The following is a 20,855-nucleotide window of genomic DNA, read 5'->3' on the forward strand; positions in this document are numbered from 1 at the left end:
GCTGTGACAAATTACCACGATCTGGGTGGCTTAATACAGCAAAAATTTATTTTCTTACAGTTCTGGAGGCTAGACACCTAAAATCAAGGTGTCAGCTAGGCCATCCTCTCTTTGAAGGCTCTAGAAGAGAATCTGTTCCATGCCTTTCTCTTAGCTTCTGGTGTTGCTGGTAATCCTTGGCATTCCTTGGCTTGAAGACATATCACTCCAGCCTCTGCGTTCATAGTCACACGTGTCTTTCTGTGTTTGTCTTATAAGGACACCTGTCATACTGGATTCTGGGTCCACCATATTCCAATATGACCTCATCTTAACTAACTATACCTGCACTTGTAGCCCTATTTCCACATAAGGTTACATTCTGGAGTTCTGGGAAAGACTTGAATTTGGGGAGGAACACTATTCAACCCAATATAAGAAGCTTCTAAAATGAATAACAAATGGCTTCTACCTTCAGGAAGATGTAGTTCTGATGTAGTTGGGGAACCGGGTATGGGAAACTTTAATGCAAAGTGATGGATACAGAATACAGTGGACACATGGAGGGGTGAGGGATGGGTTGTGACTCCGGGGTGGTCATGGAAGTCTGTAGGGTGGAGGTAGTGGCAGACCTGAAGGATAACTAGTGTACCAGCTGGCAGAAATTGGGAACCTGGGCATTCTGGGCTGAGGGAGCAGGCACAGAGATGCCAGTATGCATCCACTGTCTGGGACGCTTGTGTTGTCTGGAGTATATGGCCAGAGGATAGCACAGCCTTTGGGTAGTAGTTGCATGTGATGTGGTGGCCACTGGGAAGGAATGGAGAAGGGAAGAAGGATAAAGTGCGGATGGAGCGTAAGGGAGATGTGAAAGGTGATGGGACCCAGTTGTTCATCTCTGTGAATGCCTGCCCCAGAGTGGGATCTTCAAGAGGTACGGGAGAGTTCAAGGAGAGGCTGAATGACCATTCCTTAAGGGAGCTCTAGAAGACTTTGCTGGGCTCAGAGGAGCTGGACTAGATGATTTCTATGCTCCCTCTCAGCTCTCAAGTTCTGTGACTATTAGGTAGAAGTATCTCTTCACAAATCATATTAGTTATTAGGCTTTTGCTAATAACTAATTAGTTATTTATTATCTCTCATTAGTTATTAGGTTTTTGCTTCCTCTCTCCTTTCTTTCTATCAAGCATCCTCCACATGCCAGGCACTGAAGATGCAATAGTGAGCAAGAAGACAAAGACAGCACCATTTTAATCTCTTCCCTGTGGCATTAGCACATGGAGTACATAGTCGGTTCCCCATAAATGTTGCTTTGGGTTGAATATGAGTGAGGAAAAAATGACGAGGCAGTCATTTTGCCCTGGGTAATAAGTTCTTCAGAGTAGAACTGCTTTGAAAGATGATTTCAGGAACCTCCTTATGAGGAGGTGGCGAATAAGTGGCTGCTTATATGTGTTTGATTTCTGAGTCATCAAAAAGGCTCCTTTGCCTCCCAAAATATCTCCTTCATCCAGGCTGTGGGTGCTTTTAATTCCACTATTGGAAGCTGGTTTCCCTCTGATAAAATGCAAATACTCTGTGGAGAGAGGATATCCATTTACCCTCTTTAGTCTTTTACACCTTAATATGAGGATTTTCTCATGGCAGATTTTTGAGAAAAGCACATGGAGGGAAAAGGGGATCCAGGGGATGAATACTGGACATGCCAACAGTAAACTTCGTCATAGTTAGCAGTTTGGATGAACCGACCCTGGGGATGTAGTCCCTTGGCCTAGAAAAACCCATTATTATCTGTTTGCAGGTGTATATTGGGCCAGAAATGATTATTTCTCTTGTGAGTTTTATGGCTACAAAACTGTTATTTGTTTCTTTTTTAATTTTTATTTTATTCTTGGCTGAGTTAGGTCTTTGTTGCTGCATGCGGGCTTTCTCTAGTGGCAAGCAGGGGGCTACTCTTCGTTGCGGTGCGTGGGCTTCTCTTGTTGCAGAGCATGGGATCTAGGTGCACGGGCTTCAGTAGTTGTGGCACATGGGCCCAGCAGTTGCGGCTCGCATGCTCTAGAGTGCAGTCTCCTTAGTTGTGGTGCATGGGCTTAGTTGCTTCGCGGCATGTGGGATCTTTCCGGACCAGGGATCAAACCCATGTCCCCTGCATTGGCAGGCGGATTCTTAATCACTGTGCCACTAGGGAAGTCCCTGTTTGTTTGTTAAAGGGCAATAAATCCTACCTCCTTCACCCCTACCTCAGTGAAATAATTTGTGGTAACCTGATCTGTGGTTTTTATTGCCAAGGCTATGCTCCATATGGTTTGTGTGTTCATTTGTCAGAGACAGCTAATGATAGATGCTGTAACAAATATCCCCAAAAGTTTCAGTGGCTTACTTCAGAGGTTCCTTTTTTCATTGACATCACAATAGGTTTCAAGATGATTTGGGGGGGGGTGTTCCACATAGTCTTCCAGGTACCCAGGCCCCTTCCATGCTGTACATCCACCATCTTCAGTATTTGGCCTCAAGGAACGCATGCCAGGGGAAAGAAAAAGCTTGTAGAGAAAGCACACTTAACTTTTAGCTGTCTTGGCTTGGAAGTGACACTCATTTCACCTCACATTCCACTGGCCAGAACTAGTTCCAGAGACGCATCCAGATGGAAAGAGGCTGGGAAATGTGGTTAGCTATGTGCCCAGGAGAAGAAAGCACCCTTGGTGAGCCTCTGACACAGACTCACTAGAAAGCATTTACATGTTTTCCTTCTGTCTGTGACGTATCCTAACACTTGGGGGTTGTCATTAAGGGTATGGAGGACAAAAGAGAATAGCAGTGACCTGGAAACTGTCCAGTCCTTAGGATAGTGAAAAGTCATTCATTCTACCTGGTGAAGGGCATCATTCTGCTGCTGGATTTTTGGTACGTAAGGGAGACTGCAGTCTTAGTTCAAAGGAATGTCTTTATGCCATTTGCTTGTTTGTTTGCTTTTTAATAGAAGTAGGAAAAGTTTAATGGAAATCTCCTTTCCCTACACCTTGGAATCACTTTGGAAGAGGAGTTGTGAGGTTTTGAATGTATAGCTTCTGTAATACGTTTCAGTTCCCTTTGTAGATAAAAGTACATGAGCATTTGGAGAAGATGTAGAGCTCTTCCAGTCCACCTCCCACATTGTCTAGACAAGGGAACTAAGAGGTAGCTGCACTGTCCGCATTCACATAGGAAGTTAGTGGCTTACCTGGGTGTCAGACCCCATTTTACAGATGTCTACACTGGTATTCCTGCCCCTACCACAGTGCTATTCCCTAGAGAACTGCTATTCGGAGAATAGGCCTGTCCCGGTGGGACTGGAAGGAGGAGGCTTGACCAGGTGAAATCAGGCTTCTTCTGGCTCTGAGACTCTTTGACTGACTGTGATTAAGTACATTGTGTCTGATTGTATCCCTGGCCTGAGGGAAGTGATGTAGCCTTCCAAGAATTTGTAACTTTCCTGAGAAAACCGAATCTCAGTTCTTTATTCTTCTCAGCTGTTTCTTTATTTTTATCTTAAAAACTATTTTTTTGTAATTGTAAAGTAAATATAAGTGTAACAAAAATATATACAAATATAACAAAAATTGCCTGTAATTCCATAACTTGACAGTGCAGCAATAACCACTGTTAAAGTTTTTAACAGTGGTTAAACACGTGTTTTTCCATGTGTGTTTCCTGTTTTTCAACACATAAATATTTGTATATGTACGCACAATATAATTAGAGTGAAATATACAATATGAAATAAATATGAAACTCTTAAAATATTTCATTACTTAATATGAAATGTTACACAACCCTTAATATTATTTTATTTATTTATTTATTTTTAACATCTTTATTGGAGTATAATTGCTTTACAATGGTGTGTTAGTTTCTGCTTTATAACAAAGTGAATCAACTATACATATACATATATCCCCATATCTCCTCCCTCTTGAATCTCCCTCCCTCTCACCCCCCCATCCCACCCCTCTAGGTGGTCACAAAGCACTGAGCTGATCTCCCTGTGCTATGTGGCTGCTTCCCACTAGGTATCTATTTTACGTTTAGTAGTATATATATGTCCATGCCACTATCTCACTTTGTCCCAGCTTACCCTTCCCCCTCCCTGTAGCCTCAAGTCCATTATCTGTAGGTCTGCATCTTTATTCCCATCTTGCCCCTAGGTTCTTCATGACCCTTTTTTCTTCTTTTTTTTTTTAGATTCCATATATATGTGTTAGCATACGATATTTGTTTTACTCGTTCTGACTTACTTCACTCTGTATGACAGTCTCTAGGTCCATCCACATCACTACAAATAACTCAGTTTCATTCCTTTTTATGGCTGAGTAATATTCCATTGTATATATGTGCCACATCTTCTTTATCCACTCATCTGTCGATGGACACTTAGGTTGCTTCCATGTCCTGGCTATTGTAAATAGAGCTGCAGTGAATATTTTGGTACATGACTCTTTCTGAATTATGGTTTTCTCAGGGTATATGCCCAGTAGTGGGATTGCTGGGTCGTATGGTAGTTCTATTTTTAATTTTTTAAGGAATGTCCATACTGTTCTCCATAGTGGCTGTATCAACTTACATTCCCAGTAACAGTGCAAGAGGGTTCCCTTTTCTCCAAACCCTCTCCACCGTTTATTGTCTGTAGATTTTTTGATGATGGCCATTCTGACTGGTGTGAGATAATATCTCATTGTAGTTTTGATTTGCATTTCTCTAATGATTAGTGATGCTGAGCATCCTTTCATGTGTTTGTTGGCAATCTGTATGTCTTCTTTGGAGAAATGTCTATTTAGGTCTTCTGCCCACTTTTGGATTGGGTTGTTTGTTTTTTTAATATTGAGCTGCATGAGCTGCTTGTAAATTTTGGAGATTAATCCTTTGTCAGTTGCTTCATTTGCAAATATTTTCTCCCATTCTGAGGGTTGTCTTTTCGTCTTGTTTATGGTTTCCTTTGCTGTGCAAAAGCTTTTACTTTCATTAGGTCCCATTTGTTTATTTTTGTTTTTATTTCCATTTCTCTAGGAGGTGGGTCAGAAAGGATCTTGCTGTGATTTATGTCATAGAGTGTTCTGCCTATGTTTTCCTCTAAGAGTTTGATGGTGTCTGGCCTTACATTTAGGTCTTTAATCCATTTTGAGTTTATTTTTGTGTATGGTGTTAGGGAGTATTCTAATTTCATTCTTTTACATGTAGCTGTCCAGTTTTCCCAGCACCACTTATTGAAGAGGCTGTCTGTTTTCCACTGTATATTCTTGCCTCCTTTATCAAAGATAAGGTGACCATAGGTGCATGGGTTTATCTCTAGACTTTCTATCCTGTTCCATTGATCTATCTTTCTGTTTTTGTGCCAGTACCATACTGTCTTGATTACTGTAGCTTTGTAGTATAGTCTGAAGTCAGGGAGCCTCATTCCTTCAGCTCTGTTTTTCTTTCTCAAGATTGCTTTGGCTATTCGGGGTGTTTTGTGTTTCCATACAAATTGTGAAATTTTTTGTTCTAGTTCTGTGAAAAATGCCAGTGGTAGTTTGATAAGGATTGCATTGAATATGTAGATTGCTTTGGGTAGTAGAGTCATTTTCACAATGTTGATTCTTCCAATCCAAGAACGTGGTATATCTCTCCATCTATTTGTATCATCTTTAATTTCTTTCATCAGTGTCTTATAATTTTCTGCATACAGGTCTTTTGTCTCCTTAGGTAGGTTTATTCCTAGATATTTTATTCTTTTTCTTGCAATGGTAAATGGGAGAGTTTCCTTAATTTCACTTTTGATTTTTCATCGTTAGTGTATAGGAATGCTAGAGATTTCTATGCATTAATTTTGCATCCTGCTACTTTACCAAATTCATTGATTAGCTCTAGAATTTTTCTGGTAGTATCTTTGGATTCTCTATGTATAGTATCATGTCATCTGCAAACAGTGACATCTTTACTTCTTCTTTTCCAATTTGTATTTCTTTTTCTTCTCTGATTGCTGTGGCTAAAACTTCCAAAACTATGTTGAATAATAGTGCTGAGAGTGCGCAACCTTGTCTTGTTCCTGGCCTTAGTGGAAATGGTTTCAGTTTTTCACCATTGAGGATGATGTTGGCTGTGGGTTTGTCATATATGGCCTTCATTATGTTGAGGAAATTTCCCTCTATGCTTACTTTCTGGAGGGCTTAATATTATTTTAAAATGAGTAATGATATGGAAAAATGCTCATATGTATATGTATACTTATACACAATATAATTAGAATAAAATTCCAATTTTATTTGTCTTATTTTTTATTTGCTTTTTAAAGAAAGTAAAAAACAAAAAAAGCTAATGGGAATCTCCCTTCCATATACCTTGGAAAAACTTCTAATTATATTGTGTATATGTATACAAATATATATGAGCATTTCTCCATATTATGACTTACTTTGAAACAATGTTTTAAAGGTTGCCTTATATTGCATCTCAGGGAATACGCTGTGCTGAAAGACCAGCCCTGGTGAGTGGAGGGAAGGAGTTGTTAGTATCATTGTTTCTTGGCCCTGACCCTGTGCTCCTCTTCTTCCAGGGCATTAGCAGCCTGTTCAGCTCTCTGAAGGTTGTCCGGCTGCTCCGTCTGGGGCGAGTGGCCCGGAAGCTGGACCACTACATTGAATATGGAGCAGCCGTGCTGGTCCTGCTGGTGTGTGTGTTCGGGCTGGCTGCTCACTGGATGGCCTGCATTTGGTACAGCATCGGGGACTATGAGATCTTTGACGAGGACACCAAGACCATCCGCAACAACAGCTGGCTCTACCAGCTGGCAATGGACATTGGCACCCCCTACCAGTTTAACGGGTCCGGCTCAGGGAAATGGGAAGGGGGTCCCAGCAAGAATTCCGTGTACATCTCCTCGTTGTATTTCACCATGACCAGCCTCACCAGTGTGGGCTTTGGGAACATCGCCCCATCCACAGACATCGAGAAGATCTTTGCAGTGGCCATCATGATGATTGGTTGTAAGTATGACAGTGGCTGGTGCAAGGGTCAGGGGGTGTTATGTTTGTCCATCCTTTCTGTTAGCTGGAAATAGGACAGTGGCTACAGTGCCAGCAGGATCAGGGTGGTATAGCTTAAAATAAGGGAGAGATTTTTTTTTTAAAGGCCAGCTTTATAGTTTTCCTGAGAATTTAAGCAGTACATGTTTACTGCAAAGAAATTTAGAAAATACAAAAGAGCACAAAGTAGAAAATAATGACCAACCATACATAATTCTACTTCTTAGAGATAACTGCTATCACCTTTTGGTGTTACAGATTATTGTCTATCTATATCTGAACACACAGAAACAGATTTTTATAGTTAAAATGAGATCATGCTATACATCTTGGTAAACTCCTGGTTCATAGAGCAGTGAATTGTGGAAGCCTTTCCATGTCAGTTTAAAGATAGCTCTAGATCTGCACCGTCCAATATGGTACTAGAAGAAGAAAGTATGAAAACAGAATCTGAAATATCTCATTAATAACCTTTTGTATTGATTATACAGTAATATTTTTGTTAGAGTGGGTTAAATAAAATATTCTAATACAATAGTTTCATATATCTTTTTGCTTTTTTTAATGTGGCTCCTAGGAAAATTTTAAATCTTATTTCTGTTGGACAGTGCTTATCTAGATCAGCATTTTTGATGTCTGCTTGATGGTGGAGAAATTTTCTAAATCCAAAAGAAAAAAAAATCTACAGGAAAGAAAAAAGTCTATTGTTCAGTTGAGAAGTAATGGGTTTTTGGATTAACTTGACTGGTCTGAAAAACAGAAACCACCCTAGTTCTTGAGGAAGGTACAGTTGGTCCTCTGTATGAATGGATTCTGCATCCTCAGATGTAACCAACCAGGGATTGAAAATATTAAAAAGAAAATTCCAGAAAGTTCCAAAAACTTGAATTTGTGGCATGCCGGCAACTGTTTGCATAGCATTTACATTGTATTTACAACTATTTACATAGCATTTACATTGCATTAGGTATTAAAAGTAATCTAGAGATCATTTAAAGTATATGGGACGATGTGTATAGGTTATATGCAAATACTGTGCCATTTTATATAAGGGACTTAAATATCCGTGGGTTTTGGTATCTGCAAACCTATTCGTCCTGGAACCAATTCCCTGTGGACAGAGGGATGGCTGTACTTAATTTTCAAACACTTAACCATTGACCATTGTGTCGCTGTTGCTATTGCCAAGTCTGGAAACAGCCTTGGGCTGGAAACAACAATGAACTCCCCTCACTAAAGGGAGACTTAGGGAGTACTGACTAGACCTAACTGGAGTGGGGAAAGCACATGAACTTGAGTGGATTGGACTCACTGTGAACCTGCCAGGTGCACCCTGTTGGTGCTTCCATGACACATTGTGATGTGGGAGGGGACAGTCCTGTGCAGCATCAGTTTGGATGGTAGTCTGGTCACACGCAGGCAGAAACGCTTCTGCTTGATGTGCTCCTTCAGGGTGGGGTTGATGCGTTGTTACACCAACCAGGGAATTCTAAGACAAGGGAAACTGAGGCTTCAGTTGGTCTTGCTTTGTCCAGCCCATCTACGATCCAGTGTCCCCCTCTGCAAGTGGATTTGGTTACCACCAAGTGTCCCATTTGCTGCTTGCCGCCTCCTTTTTTGCAATTACCTCATCAGGTCTGATGCCATCTTTCCCTAAAAGCCCCCTCTGTCAGGCCCAGAGCTTGCCTCTGAGTGTTTACTCAATGTGTCTAAGGCATAATTGATTTGTGGGAAGTGTGTGCCTTGGAGCTTTTGGGTCTGCTCCTTTCTTTAAAATGGGTTTTAATAGAGATGATTGCCTGACCATGGGAAGCAGCGTTTAAGTACCTGTGGGTGGCTAATTGCTTTAGCTTAATTAGAACTTGAGGTGCTTTCTCATGTCGTGTAAAAGGATTTAAGACCTTTGCTTTTCTAGAACTATTTCAGCCTTAACATCTCCAGTTTTCTAGGCTGTGCTCGCAGCATTTTGTGAGCCTTGGGGCGGCAGTAAAAAACCAGATGCACCGGGCTCGTAGCACAATTTCTGTCTCTTAGAGGGCAAGATGAGACACCCTGTCAATCCAAATACTTCATTATATGCACTACAGAAAATTTGCTATGGGTGGTCAGTTAGGAAATGGGCTCCATTTCATGAGCTCCCCAAAGGCTTTCAAATATGAGGAGACTTCCTTGCAACTTTTTACCTGGAAGAAAAGAAAAGAAAGAAAACAGCTCTGGTGGCATATGAGGATAAGCTGTTTTTCCAAAACCATTCGCCTCTGGAGAGCATAATTTCCTGGCTATAGTCTCTAAGGAAAACCCAAAAAATAATTATCACCTCTTTTCTCTCCCCACCTTCTCAGAGCTTTGTGATGTTTCCATTTCTTTTTTTTAAAAAAGTGTAATACACAAGCAGTCACCTCTGCATTATGCAGCGAAGTATGATATTTAGGTAGGCAAGTCAGCTTAATAGTCACCCCATTTCCTGATCACTTGCTATTTGCCAGGTGCTGTGATAAGTACTCTACATACAACTACTGTTCGCAACAACTCTATGCCTTAGAGATTATTAAGTCCATCTTACAAGGAAATGGAAGCTCAGAGAAGTTAACTGCTTTCCCCAGAATACAGGGCTGGTAAGCAGGGCAGACAGGATTCGTGTCCAGAACTCCCAGAATTACAAGCCCTGCTCTCCCCACGGTGCCCACCTGTGGTGGCGTGGGCTGAGAACACAGACACCAGCAGCCTGCCCTCACTGGCACACTCACACTTTGAAAATTCTCTCCATAAATTTGAACAAACTGGCAGTTTCTGCAGTGGAACGTGTTTGTACTCTTGCCTACTGTTGTTTCAAGAACAAGATTACGGTACAGACTCAGGGGACCAGGTGCTTCAGAAACCAACCATTTCTTCAGCAACCTGTCACTTACAGTTACAGCTCTTCCCCTTTCCGTGTGACAGCTGACAAATTCTGGTGCTAACAACAGAGTTATTGCACTCTGTGTAATGTGGTGGTAATTATCCTTGTAAACTCACATTCCGAACAACCTTTGTTCAGGACAGCTGCCGATGTCTTATTAGACTTATGGGGTTCTCTTTTATCTTGCTTTGCCTGTGTGCACATGTGCACGCTTGCATCCTTACTGCATGGTTCACGGGATTGGATAACCCCAGAAGTAGGATCTCGGGCAACAGAGAGCATTGACCGCAGCCTGCATTTATGCCAAGGGGTCAGTGCCACTCCCTCCCCGTCCCTCCGGCAGTCAGGCCAGCATTCCTGAAGGAGAGTAGAGAGACACAAAGCTGGTGGACTTTGAAGTACTGTTAACATTGTGATTTTCTCCTCTTTGCATTGAATTTTACATGCATTGGTAATAGTATTCCTTGACTATTCTGTTGCCCTGTATTAACCATATTATAGATTATCCAGAAGCCTCTGTTGCTTCTCCTCTCTGTGCTCTGTTACTGAATATCTTATTATAACTTGGCTAATTCCCCAGAGGATGCCAGGAAGCTGGAAAACTAAATATTTTCAAGCTTGCCCACCTTCATCATTTCTGATTTAAACAAAGAAAACTGCAATAGGAAGAGGTGAAGCCTTGGCTAAAATGAGCATTTGTGATCATCTCTGGGTGTAGATGATCTATGGTGTCTCCAAATGCCTGGTTGTATGTCTGACTTCCACTCTGGGGTCTTGACCTGGGTCGGGAGCAAGCCAGCCCTGCCCTGACCCTCCTGCCGTCCTCGCGTGGGTCTTTGGTGATCTCCAGCAAGAGCTCGCCCTGAGGTGTGATGGGTGGATTCCCTCTTTTGCACATCTGGTCTGCCTGTGTGTTGGTGATGCTGAGAGAAACAGAGGGCCACTCTGGCCCTCAGTGTGTCACCTGGGAGAGGATGCCCCCACTCAGCAGGCACATACTCAGTGCCTCCCTTGATGGACTCTGAGGGTCGGAGACTGGACCTGTGGGTGTCACTGCCAGGAGTCAGTGGTCTAGTGGTGGTCGGGGCTGTGAGTATGACAGAGATGGTGGCCCTGCTGCTTACCAGCCAGTGACTAAGGCTTGGAGGTGGAGCCTCCCCTGTGGGCTGAGCCTTGCCGGGGCCTTTGAGGGACCCCCTCCAAGGGGGAGGGATTGCTGGGGGTGGGGAAGAGTCCCTTTATCTGGGGGTATCCTTCTCAGGTTAGGGACATGACCCTGTCTGGGGGATACTCTCCAGGGAGAATTTGATGGTGAAGTGACAGTTCCCATTTTCTTAATATGGGCTTTGTGCTTTTCCTGTTCTCTCCTCATAATGTCATTGCTGTCATCCTGTCATTATAATTAAGCCACATTTGTTTCCTTTCTCTCTGATAATGGCAGGAGGTCTAGACATGGTACTCCTATTCCAGACACTCTCCACCCCCCAGCACTGCACGACACCTGTCTCCTTGAATTTTTTTTTCCTCCCCCATCTCAGCTCCTTAAATCCAGAGCAGAATGTCAGTGCTGAAGGGACCCTCGTGAGTATCTATTTAGTCCACAGCAGCCCCTCCTAATTCTTCTGCTGGGCCGGATCTCATCGTGATCTGTGCTTCAGTCAACTTACCCTACTCCCTCCCCCGGGTGGGGGGCTGGGAGCTCTAAGAGTAACTGGGCTCAGCCCTAGGGTTTCCTTATATCACCTCCTTTCTTGGAGGGAAGGGACACTAGTAACCTGCACCCCGCACCTTTGACCTTACCACCTCACACCCATGCAGTGTGCTTTGTGGCCCCCTTTCAGCTTAGATGATTATTTGCAAGCTTTTCCCTGCCTCCTTCAGGATTTTGTTTAAACATTCTTATTTCTTTTCACTCACCTTTGCTGAATATGCCTTTTTGCATTCTATGCCAATATACTGGTTTTTCCAATATACTGGGTTTTTTTTCCATCTCCCTGGAGGCTGTAAAGATACTCTTAGGAGACTTCAAACACATAACAGACTCTTAATAAATATGTATGGTCTTGTTGAATCCAAACAATTGAGAAGGTTCTGGAGTTTTAGAAGTGGTATTCAGTGATACTGGCAAAACATCTTTATTAGTTAGGGTACAGGTCCTGTTACCGGACGGAGACACAGTAATAGTAGCATCAACAGGGTTTATGTTTCCTAAAAGCTTGGGGCTGGCCTGGCTGCTCTGCAGTCATCAGAGACCAGGTTTCTCTGCTGTCTTAAATACATGACTTCCATATTGGGATCCCATATGGCCATTCCAGCTTTGGCTGTATGTTCTTTTTCCAGAAAACAGAAAGAAGGGGAAGGGGAAGGGGAATGCTGGCTGAACTCTTTCCTTTTGAGAACAAGACTAGGAAGTTGTGCATATTGCCTTTGTTCATATCACATTGGCTGGCACTTGGTAACCTGGCCACACACCTAGCTGCAAAGGAGGCTGGGAAATGTAGTCTTCTTCTGGGTGGGCATGTATCCAGGTAGGAATACAGTAATATAGACAAGGAGAACAGTTAGTGAGGGATGACCAGCAGTGTGCCAAGCTTTCCTCCCTCTCCTCATCTCCCCTCAGTTGATACTAGCAAACATTAGCTCTCCATGACAGGCAGGCCCTGTTGGAGCTTCATCCCTGAATTGTTAGTTGAGAGATTTGGGTTCAAGTCCTAGATCTGCTCTCTGTTTTAGGTTGTACCCTTTCATTTCCTGTGGATTAGGGGTAAGAAGCTCTCCTGACCATCTCACCTAGTTGAAGTGAGAACTAAATGAGATAATGACATAGGATAGCTCTTTGAAAAGTTGAAAATCTACATTCAGGTGTCGTGATTTTATTGTTGTTAATAGCAATTATTTCTTGCTCATCTTAGTTAATTTTTTTCCTTCCTGTTCTTAGATAAAAAATAATGATTGCTGCTCCCTTCTGAGAATGCTGTTTAATTTCATTTTGGGTTTATGTTTATTTTGGGAAATGGGGCAGTGTCCAGAATGCTATGGCAGAAATAACTATTCATTTCTCATTTATTCTTAGAGTTTTTTTCCTAGCCAGCAAATCAGCTTATTTTTCTTTAGAACCTGATTTTTTAAAAAGTTCTGTCTGCCATTCTGCATTTCAGGTGGGTCTCCCCATCTTTAACACAACCTCAGGCTACTTTCTGTCCTCTGCATCCCTGCCGCCCCTCCTCCAGAAGACCGTCTCTGGTTACTCCCTCCTGGTTCTCAGCCCTTCATTGTCTCCATACTTTTAGGGCTGAAAGACCCTGCTTTGGGTTTACTTACTTGCACTTAGAGTCACACTGCTCTGTAAATATTCTTATGACTTCGTAGTTATCTTTCTTGTCTCAAGTGTATTTCTGACTGGCTCCTATGAAACTCTAGGCTCCCAGAGGGCAGGACCTGTGGGTCTCCCTGCCCTTCCACTCCTCCTTTGTGCCTGGACACATACTGTTGGAATGTGGGGAAGAGCACAGGCTTTAGAACTGGCCAGTTCTTTAGAACTCTACTTTGTAAAAAAAAAAAAAAAATTTTAACTGAAGTATAGTTGCTTTACAATGTACCAGTCTCTGCTGTATAGCAAAGTGACTCAGTTATACACATATATAGATTCTTTTTCTATTTTCTCTTCCATTATGGTTTATCACAGGATATTCAGTATAGTTCCCTGGGCTAAACATTAGAACCTTGTTGTTTATCCATCTATATGTAATAGTTTGCATCTACCAACCCTAAACTCCCAGTCCATCCCTCTCCCTCCCCCTCTCCCCCCTTGGCAACCACAAGTCTGTTCTCTATGTCTGAATTTGTTTCTGTTTTGTAGATAGGTTCATTTGTGTCATATATTAGATTCCACACATAAGTGATAACATATGATATTTGTCTTTCTCTTTCTGACTTACTTCATTTAGTATGATAATCTCTAGCTGCATAGAACTCTACTCTTGATTAATGCTTTGAACCTTGGCAGTTTCCTCCACTGAAAATGGAGATGCCAGCCCCTCCCTGATCATATTTTCAGTCTGAAAAAATGAAATGATGTCATGTACCTAGCACAGTGCTTCACACATGGGCTGTTCAAACAATGGTAGTTCTCTCCCTGGCCGCCCCCACCCCGTTCCCTCTCTTTTTTTTTTTTTTTTTTTTTGTGGTATGCGGGCCTCTCACTGTTGTGGCCTCTCCCGTCGCAGAACACAGGCTCCGGATGCGCAGCCTCAGCGGCCATGGCTCACGGGCCCAGCCGCTCCGCGGCTTCCCAAGATTTTTCTCATTGTATTTTTTTTGCAGATGTCTCCCCAGTCAGACTTCAGCTGCCTGGGGTCGGGGGCTGTGTGGGCCATTACCTGGTCCACAGTGGGCTCAGTAAATATTGAATGAATGCAGTAAAGGAGTTAAAATAAGACATCATCCCTTCCTCAATTTGCTTGCAATCTAGTTTGGGAAATACTAATGTGAACAGGAGAAACCATGTGAAGTTGGAAAGCAGTGAATGTTTGTGGAATAAGTGGAGCCAATTTGTGCTTTCAGACTTCTGGGAGACTGTGATCATTTCTATAAAGTGGAGGTAAGAGGGGCATTAAGGAGATTTTACTTAGCCAGTGAATAATGGGCAGGATTCGTGTGACGTACAGGTGGAGAGGCAAGCATAGCGCTAATAATGATGTTAGTGAGCATATGCTGTGTGTAGGACACGTTATACATATTCTTCACCTGCTATGTCACAGGTGTTATTATTCCAGTATTACAGGTGAGGGAACTGAGGCTCGAAGAGTTCAATTATCTTCCCCTGGGTCAACCTTATTATGACTGGTAGAGTCAGAATTGAAGCCTAGATTTCCAATCCCAAGCTCATTGTCTGTCCACCACTCTGCACTGCCCCCCATGACCATGGCCGTGGAGCAGAAGGCTGCAGGGAAAGCAGCACTTCCTGCCAAGTAGGACAGTGGAAAGAGAGGAAGGTAGGAAGGAAGGAAAGAAGGAAAGACGTGCTGATCTGAGAGGGGCTGAGTGCCCACTGTGTGCCTCCTGGCTTGTCAGCCTCTTAGATTCCTTCCTGCAGGAGGCTAGTGCTTGGTGACCACCTCCAACAGTCCATCCCATGCCAAGAGACAGGGATTGCAACAAGTAGCAGTAAGGCTAAGCTGCTGAAGTATTTGAACACCAGATCTCAATCTTTTAGTCTGTCATTTAGAAAAAAATCACTGGCTTGCAGATTTTATTTTTTTACTTGGAGGATACCACCAGTGATTTCCGCATTCTATCACTCAGACTAAAGGTGCCACAGCCATGGTATTGGTCAGCTTGTCTCCATCAAAGACCGCCCCCTTTTCCTGGACAGCTCCCTTCTGAATGGATGCTACCAGAGAGGAGACTAGATAAGGAGGATGGTTTCTGAAAGCTAATCTTCACGGCCATCAAAACCTGTCAAGCTGCACGTGCAAAAGACATTAGGTCAGGAACATAATTTTGATTTCTGAAATCATTATGACAGAGGCAGTCCATGGGACCAAAAGAGATAAGCATGGGTACGAATCCTTTGTTCCACAACTTAATAGTCAAGTGAACAAGGTACTTAATTCCTGAGCCTGTTTCTTCATTTGTAAAATGAGGATGATGTGCATTCACTGGCATAAATGAAAGTAAAGGGTCTTCCCTTTCATAATGTTTCCTTCTGGTGCTCAGCCTGGAGCCATAGATGGCAGGTTGGTTGATGGTGATGCCATTCTCCCAGCACCTTGAGTCTGCATGTTTTGCTTAACAGTTCAGCCAGGGACATTGGCTGGGATTTTAGAGGAGGAGGAGGAGGTGTTGTGTTCAAAGGTGGTAATGGAATTAGGGTAGCACAATGCATTGCATATGGAAGAGCTTGACAATGGTTTGTTGGTGGAACTAGACATCAAGACAAAAATCTTCTGGTGAGGATGCTGCAAAACGAGGAGCTTTCAGGGCTCACTCCATAAATCCTCACCTGATAGTGACTTTGCAAACTTGAAAAATGTTTCCACTTTCACTTTTCTCCATTGTGGTCCTCTGTGCGTGTGTGAGAGAGAATAATTTTAGTTCTTGTCAGCTAGAGGTCTGGCTCTGAATCATAGCTACATGGTGATAAAAACCCACTGTCACCGCAAGAAAGCTTGGCAAGGAGAGAGGTCTTGGTAGGAAGAGCAAAATCAGAGCAGGAGGCTGAGAAAGAAAATCAGAACTGTGAAAAACTGCCAGTGAGTTCTGTAGAGCTGCAGTGCCCTATTTGTAGCACTAACTCCGTGCAGCAGGGCGACCCTTTGTTCCTCCTTAGGGATGGGAAGAAGGGCTGGGCTGGGCTGGAATGGGGGTGGCAAAGCTAGAGCAGGGGAGGGGGTCCCTCTTCCTGAACATAACTGCAGAACTGAGGGCCAGGCCCCCTTCTCCGAGCTCCCCGTGTTAGGGGTGAGGGAAGCAGAATGCACCCATTGGAGAAACAGCAGAAACTCTAAAGGGTCCCTGCAAAGCAAGGCACAAATGCACAGCTTAACGGAGAACAGCAGGCTGACTGCAGCTCTGCAGAGACAGCACAAAGCAAGGGGAGCTCTCGGGCCGTGGGATTACCTGTCAGGCCTGGCCTTGCCACAAAGCAAGTGGAAAGGCAGGGAAGAAGCAGAAGCCACAGGTTCTCCTCTGGCAGTCTTTTTGATTCCATTCCTCCTGGGAAACTCAGGTGTTTAATTACACTGAGCTGAGCTCACAGGCAGACACTGGAGGCCTTGGCTGGAACCCAGCATCTTAACACGTAGACGGGAGGCAGATTTCTGAGCACATGGTGGAATGTGTGATCTGGGCCTTTGGTCTTTGCTTCTCTCCCTCCACCACTCCCTCCCTCCCTCACTTCCACAAATATTTATTAACTCCCTACTGTGTGCCAACCACTTAGAAATGGTGAAGACATATGGATAATCAGCCATCCCTTTTCTGTGATAATTAACCAAATCTCCAGTTATCTTGTGGGTACTTACAGAATTTTGGAATTGAGAAGGACCTCAGGTGTCATCAAGGTCACCTACCAACCAGATCCTTGAATCTCTTGCCTGAAGTTTGAATGCCCCCAGGATGGGGTCATTCCACTTCCAGATAAGCTCAAGGGTGAGAATTTCCCTCTTATATAAAGCTAAAATTCCCTCCCTGCAGATTTCACCCCTTGTTCTTGGCTCTTTACTCCCGGGACTTTGTGGGAGAAATCTAGCTTTTCTTTTACACAACAGTGCTTCAAACACTGGAGAACTATTATGTCTGCCTTGAGGCTTCACCTCTTCAAGACGGATAAAACCAACTTCTTCTCTGTGGTTGTGAGAACTTTCTCCATCTAGATAATAATGATTTTTTGTGTCTCTCTTATGAGGACTAAACTCGGTTGTCTGCCTATAGTTTGACTAGAGCAGAACTGAGCGGGACCATTGCTTTCCTCATGTGAAACCACATTTATAGATTGAAAGAGCATCAGAACTAGAAGGGGTCTTAGAGACCATCTGTTCTAACAGCGTCATCATGCAGCTGAAAAGGTGAGGCCCTGAGAGAGGAGGTGACTCAACTAGTTAGTGGCAGAGCAAGAAAAGGACTTAAGTCTCCAAAACCCCCAATCCTCCAAGGTTTGAGTACTTTCCATCACGCCCCACCACATCTCAACATCTCTTTAGCCTGCTCTTATTTCAAATTTGTATTTTTCACTACTACATGATACTGTTAATTAAAATTCACTGGCACCAGCTAGAAGTCCTAAGTTATTCCATAGGTTCTACTGTGAAGTATGTTTCTACCATCTTCTGCTTTTCTAGTTGGCTTTTGGGGACCAAGTCCATGATCTGACATTTATCCAAGTGTGTCTCCCCATTTTCCTTGGCTGCACAAATCTGGGGATATAGTCATGGGACAGCGTCACTGTAGTAGGAACAAAACAACAATTTCTTTTTCTATCCCTTTTCAGCAAGATCATTAGAACCTAGCTTATGGCTTAAGAGGTATGAATGATGTCTCATGATCACTCAGGAGTGACTGTAGATACCTTCCGCTTCCACCTGGTACGTAGTATCCATTTGCCTTCCTTGGTCCCTCCTGTCACTTACGACACGGTTCCCCAGTTGCGACCTCCACCCTGCTGAGCTGTGGATCTTTTTCTCTGCCAAAGCGCTGATGTTACTCATTGCATGTCACCAGCAATGACATGCAGGAGCTCTGGACTTTGCTCCAGTGTGAGTGAAATGCCCTCCTCCCACCTGTGCTAAACTCTGGCACCAAGACAGAACAGGATCACAGTATGTTGCCAGTAATAGAACACTTTCATTTGTCTTGTTTTAAATTTTTTTTTTTTTTTTTTTTTTGCGGTACGTGGGCCTCTCACTGTTGTGGCCTCTTCCGTTGAGGAGCACAGGCTCCGACGCGCAGGCTCAGTGGCCATGGCTCACAGGCGCAGCCGCTCCGCGGCATGTGGGATATTCCCAGACCGGGGCACGAACCCGTGTCCCCTGCATCGGCAGGTGGACTCTCAACCACTGCGCCACCAGGGAAGCCCTAAAAAATATTTTTCTTTTAATTCCGGTTTCTTTTCTTAAATCCTGACTTGGATGCTCTTAGTCTGGGATAGAAGACACCGTGTATGCTGTCCTCTCTCTCTCTCTCCTGCTTTCTCGCAGAATCTCACCTTATCCCAAGTTCCTAGACGAAGCTTGTGCTTGGCAAGCATCTGTGTAAAGAGAAACCACATTTCTACCATTCTTTGCTTTTACAATTGGCTTTTTGGACCCAACTCCATGACTACCAGTAGGGTGCACCCTTCCCCACTGGGGTACAACTTCTGACGCTATAGGAGGGCCTTTGTTCCCTGACTGCTTGCAGGTCTTAACCATGGAAAGCGCTGTTAGTTCCCTGCTCTGCTGTCATCTGAGCGGCTCCTGGAGCCTTGCATGTAAATTCCAGCCTTTATGCCCCCGTGTGCTTGGATGCAGCTTTGACCAAATTACAATTTTAGATTTATTTTTGATGGTCAGATATATGATTTGCAAATATTTTCTTTCATTCTGTGGGTTGCCTTTGCATCTTCTTGGTGGTGTCCTTTGCACAAAGTTTTTAATTTTATGAAGTCCAGTTTCTCTGATTTTTTCTCTTTTGCTGCTTGTGCTTTTGCCATGTTTAAGGATGGTGATCTTTAATCTACCCATCATTGGTAGATTATGGTTATGGTTTTTATCTCCTTTGCCTCAAGTCATCCATGAATTTGATCGACATGTCATCAATTTGAGAGTGTTCTGAGCCATTTAATTATTCCTTCACGTTCTATTGTGTAATAGCATTACATACTCTGGTAACACTCCCTCCTCCCACTACTTCTGAAACTTACAGGGAAGCTTCCTAAATCTATCAGAGAATCAGAGTGAATGTGCCAAAAGTGTTGAATTGATAGCAAGATGCAGCTCGTAAATTCACAACTTTATTATGGATAGGATACTTGGAAACACTGCTTTGTGAATTTCACCCACCGAATGTCTCTTTTTCCCGTTGGTAAAAGGAGACATGGGAAATGGTTCTGAAACTCCTTAATTTTTCTGGGATACGGCTGAAAGCTGGAACCGAGATGGTCACTGGGTGGAATGACAATCAACATTGCTCTCCAGGGGAGGCTCCTGAGCGTTACCTGAGTCTGGGAGCGGGCACGTGGTGTTGAACAGGGCTGTCTGACCTAGCAGCATCTTGTCATCGGGTGCCCTGACACCAGGTCTGCCACGATGCTCTGGCAGCCAAACCTGGCGGCTGCTCGCCCCGCCCCGTATTCAATCACAGACCCGCTTCTCACAGTCAGCTTGGCCCTGGAGACTTGGCTGTTTCTAATCCCCAGGCTTAGAAGCTGAGCACGAGACCTGGGGCAGGGAGGGGACTAGCATGAGGTCACATGCCGACCTTTCCACAGCTGGCCCAGCTGAAAATAGCACCTGAGAGGGACTTCCGTTTCCAGGAGTTCAGACCTGACTGTGCCTCTCTCACCCACATTGCCCCTTTAGCCAGCTGCATCCCTGGGACCCTGAAACCAGCTGAGACAGAGAGAAATTGAGAGGAGTGTGCAGGTGAGGCTTGATTTGAGGGAAGTAAATACTTACACTGGAGTTAGTAGATTTGATTCAGGGAGAATGAAAATAGGAATTCTAGTTCCCCACACTGATACACTGCTTTGCAGTAAACAGAGTGTATTGTATACATTATGCCACTTAATCCTCGTAGTAACACAGTTGAGAAAGTGAGGCTCGGAGTGGCTTACCGACTTTCTCCCATGACACAGCTACTGAGTGGAAGAACCAGAGCTTACATCGAAGTGTTCTGAGGTGTCCCCTGGGCATCCCACAGCTGCCCCTTTGGGAACCCCACTGAGAACAAGGAGCGGCTGGGCCAGTTCCACCTTGTTCTTTTTTCACTGAGATGAAAGACGTGAGCCTCACAAAGAGCTCTCTTGCTCGAAACTCTCAGTATGAACTGTTTATTATTAGCAATAGTCCACTGGCCTCAGGGCCACATGTCAGGAACTGAAGACCGATTGACCGTAGAGGAGGACCAGTGCTCTGCTTTGGGGAGGGGTCTGTGTTGGCTGCTTGCACTGTGGTCAATATAGGGAGGACAATTGACCACAAGCCTCCAGTGCTCTGTGTCTGGAAGCTCAGTACCAGGATGTCTTGCTTTTCTATGTTTGGAACAGTCAGGATAATGACATTGCTGACGATGATATTAAGAGCCGTTCAGCTTTACTGAACACTTACTATAGACCAGTGTTTCTTAACTCCTAATGACTCATTTAAACCTCACAATGCTATGAGATGGGACTATTACCATCATTCCCATTTTACAGATATGAAAATAGAGGCACAGAAAGGTGGTAAGTTGTTTGCCTC

At 43.8% G+C, this 20,855-nt stretch overlaps 1 protein-coding gene across 2 annotated transcripts in view; it reads left to right on the forward strand.

The window, feature by feature from the left end:
* KCNH1 (potassium voltage-gated channel subfamily H member 1) overlaps positions 1–20,855 on the forward strand; it is a gene marked incomplete at its 5' end in the record, with an annotated part of 415,199 nt that overhangs the window by 179,219 nt on the left and 215,125 nt on the right. For both annotated transcript variants that reach the window (XM_082612883.1, XM_082612884.1), the window contains one exon: positions 6,551–6,980. In XM_082612883.1, coding sequence (XP_082469009.1) covers positions 6,551–6,980 — 430 coding nt within the window. The remainder of the gene's footprint in view (positions 1–6,550; positions 6,981–20,855) is intronic.

The sequence above is a fragment of the Mesoplodon mirus genome (assembly GCF_964341445.2).
Source record: "Mesoplodon mirus genome assembly, chromosome: 3".
NCBI lineage: Eukaryota > Metazoa > Chordata > Mammalia > Artiodactyla > Ziphiidae > Mesoplodon > Mesoplodon mirus.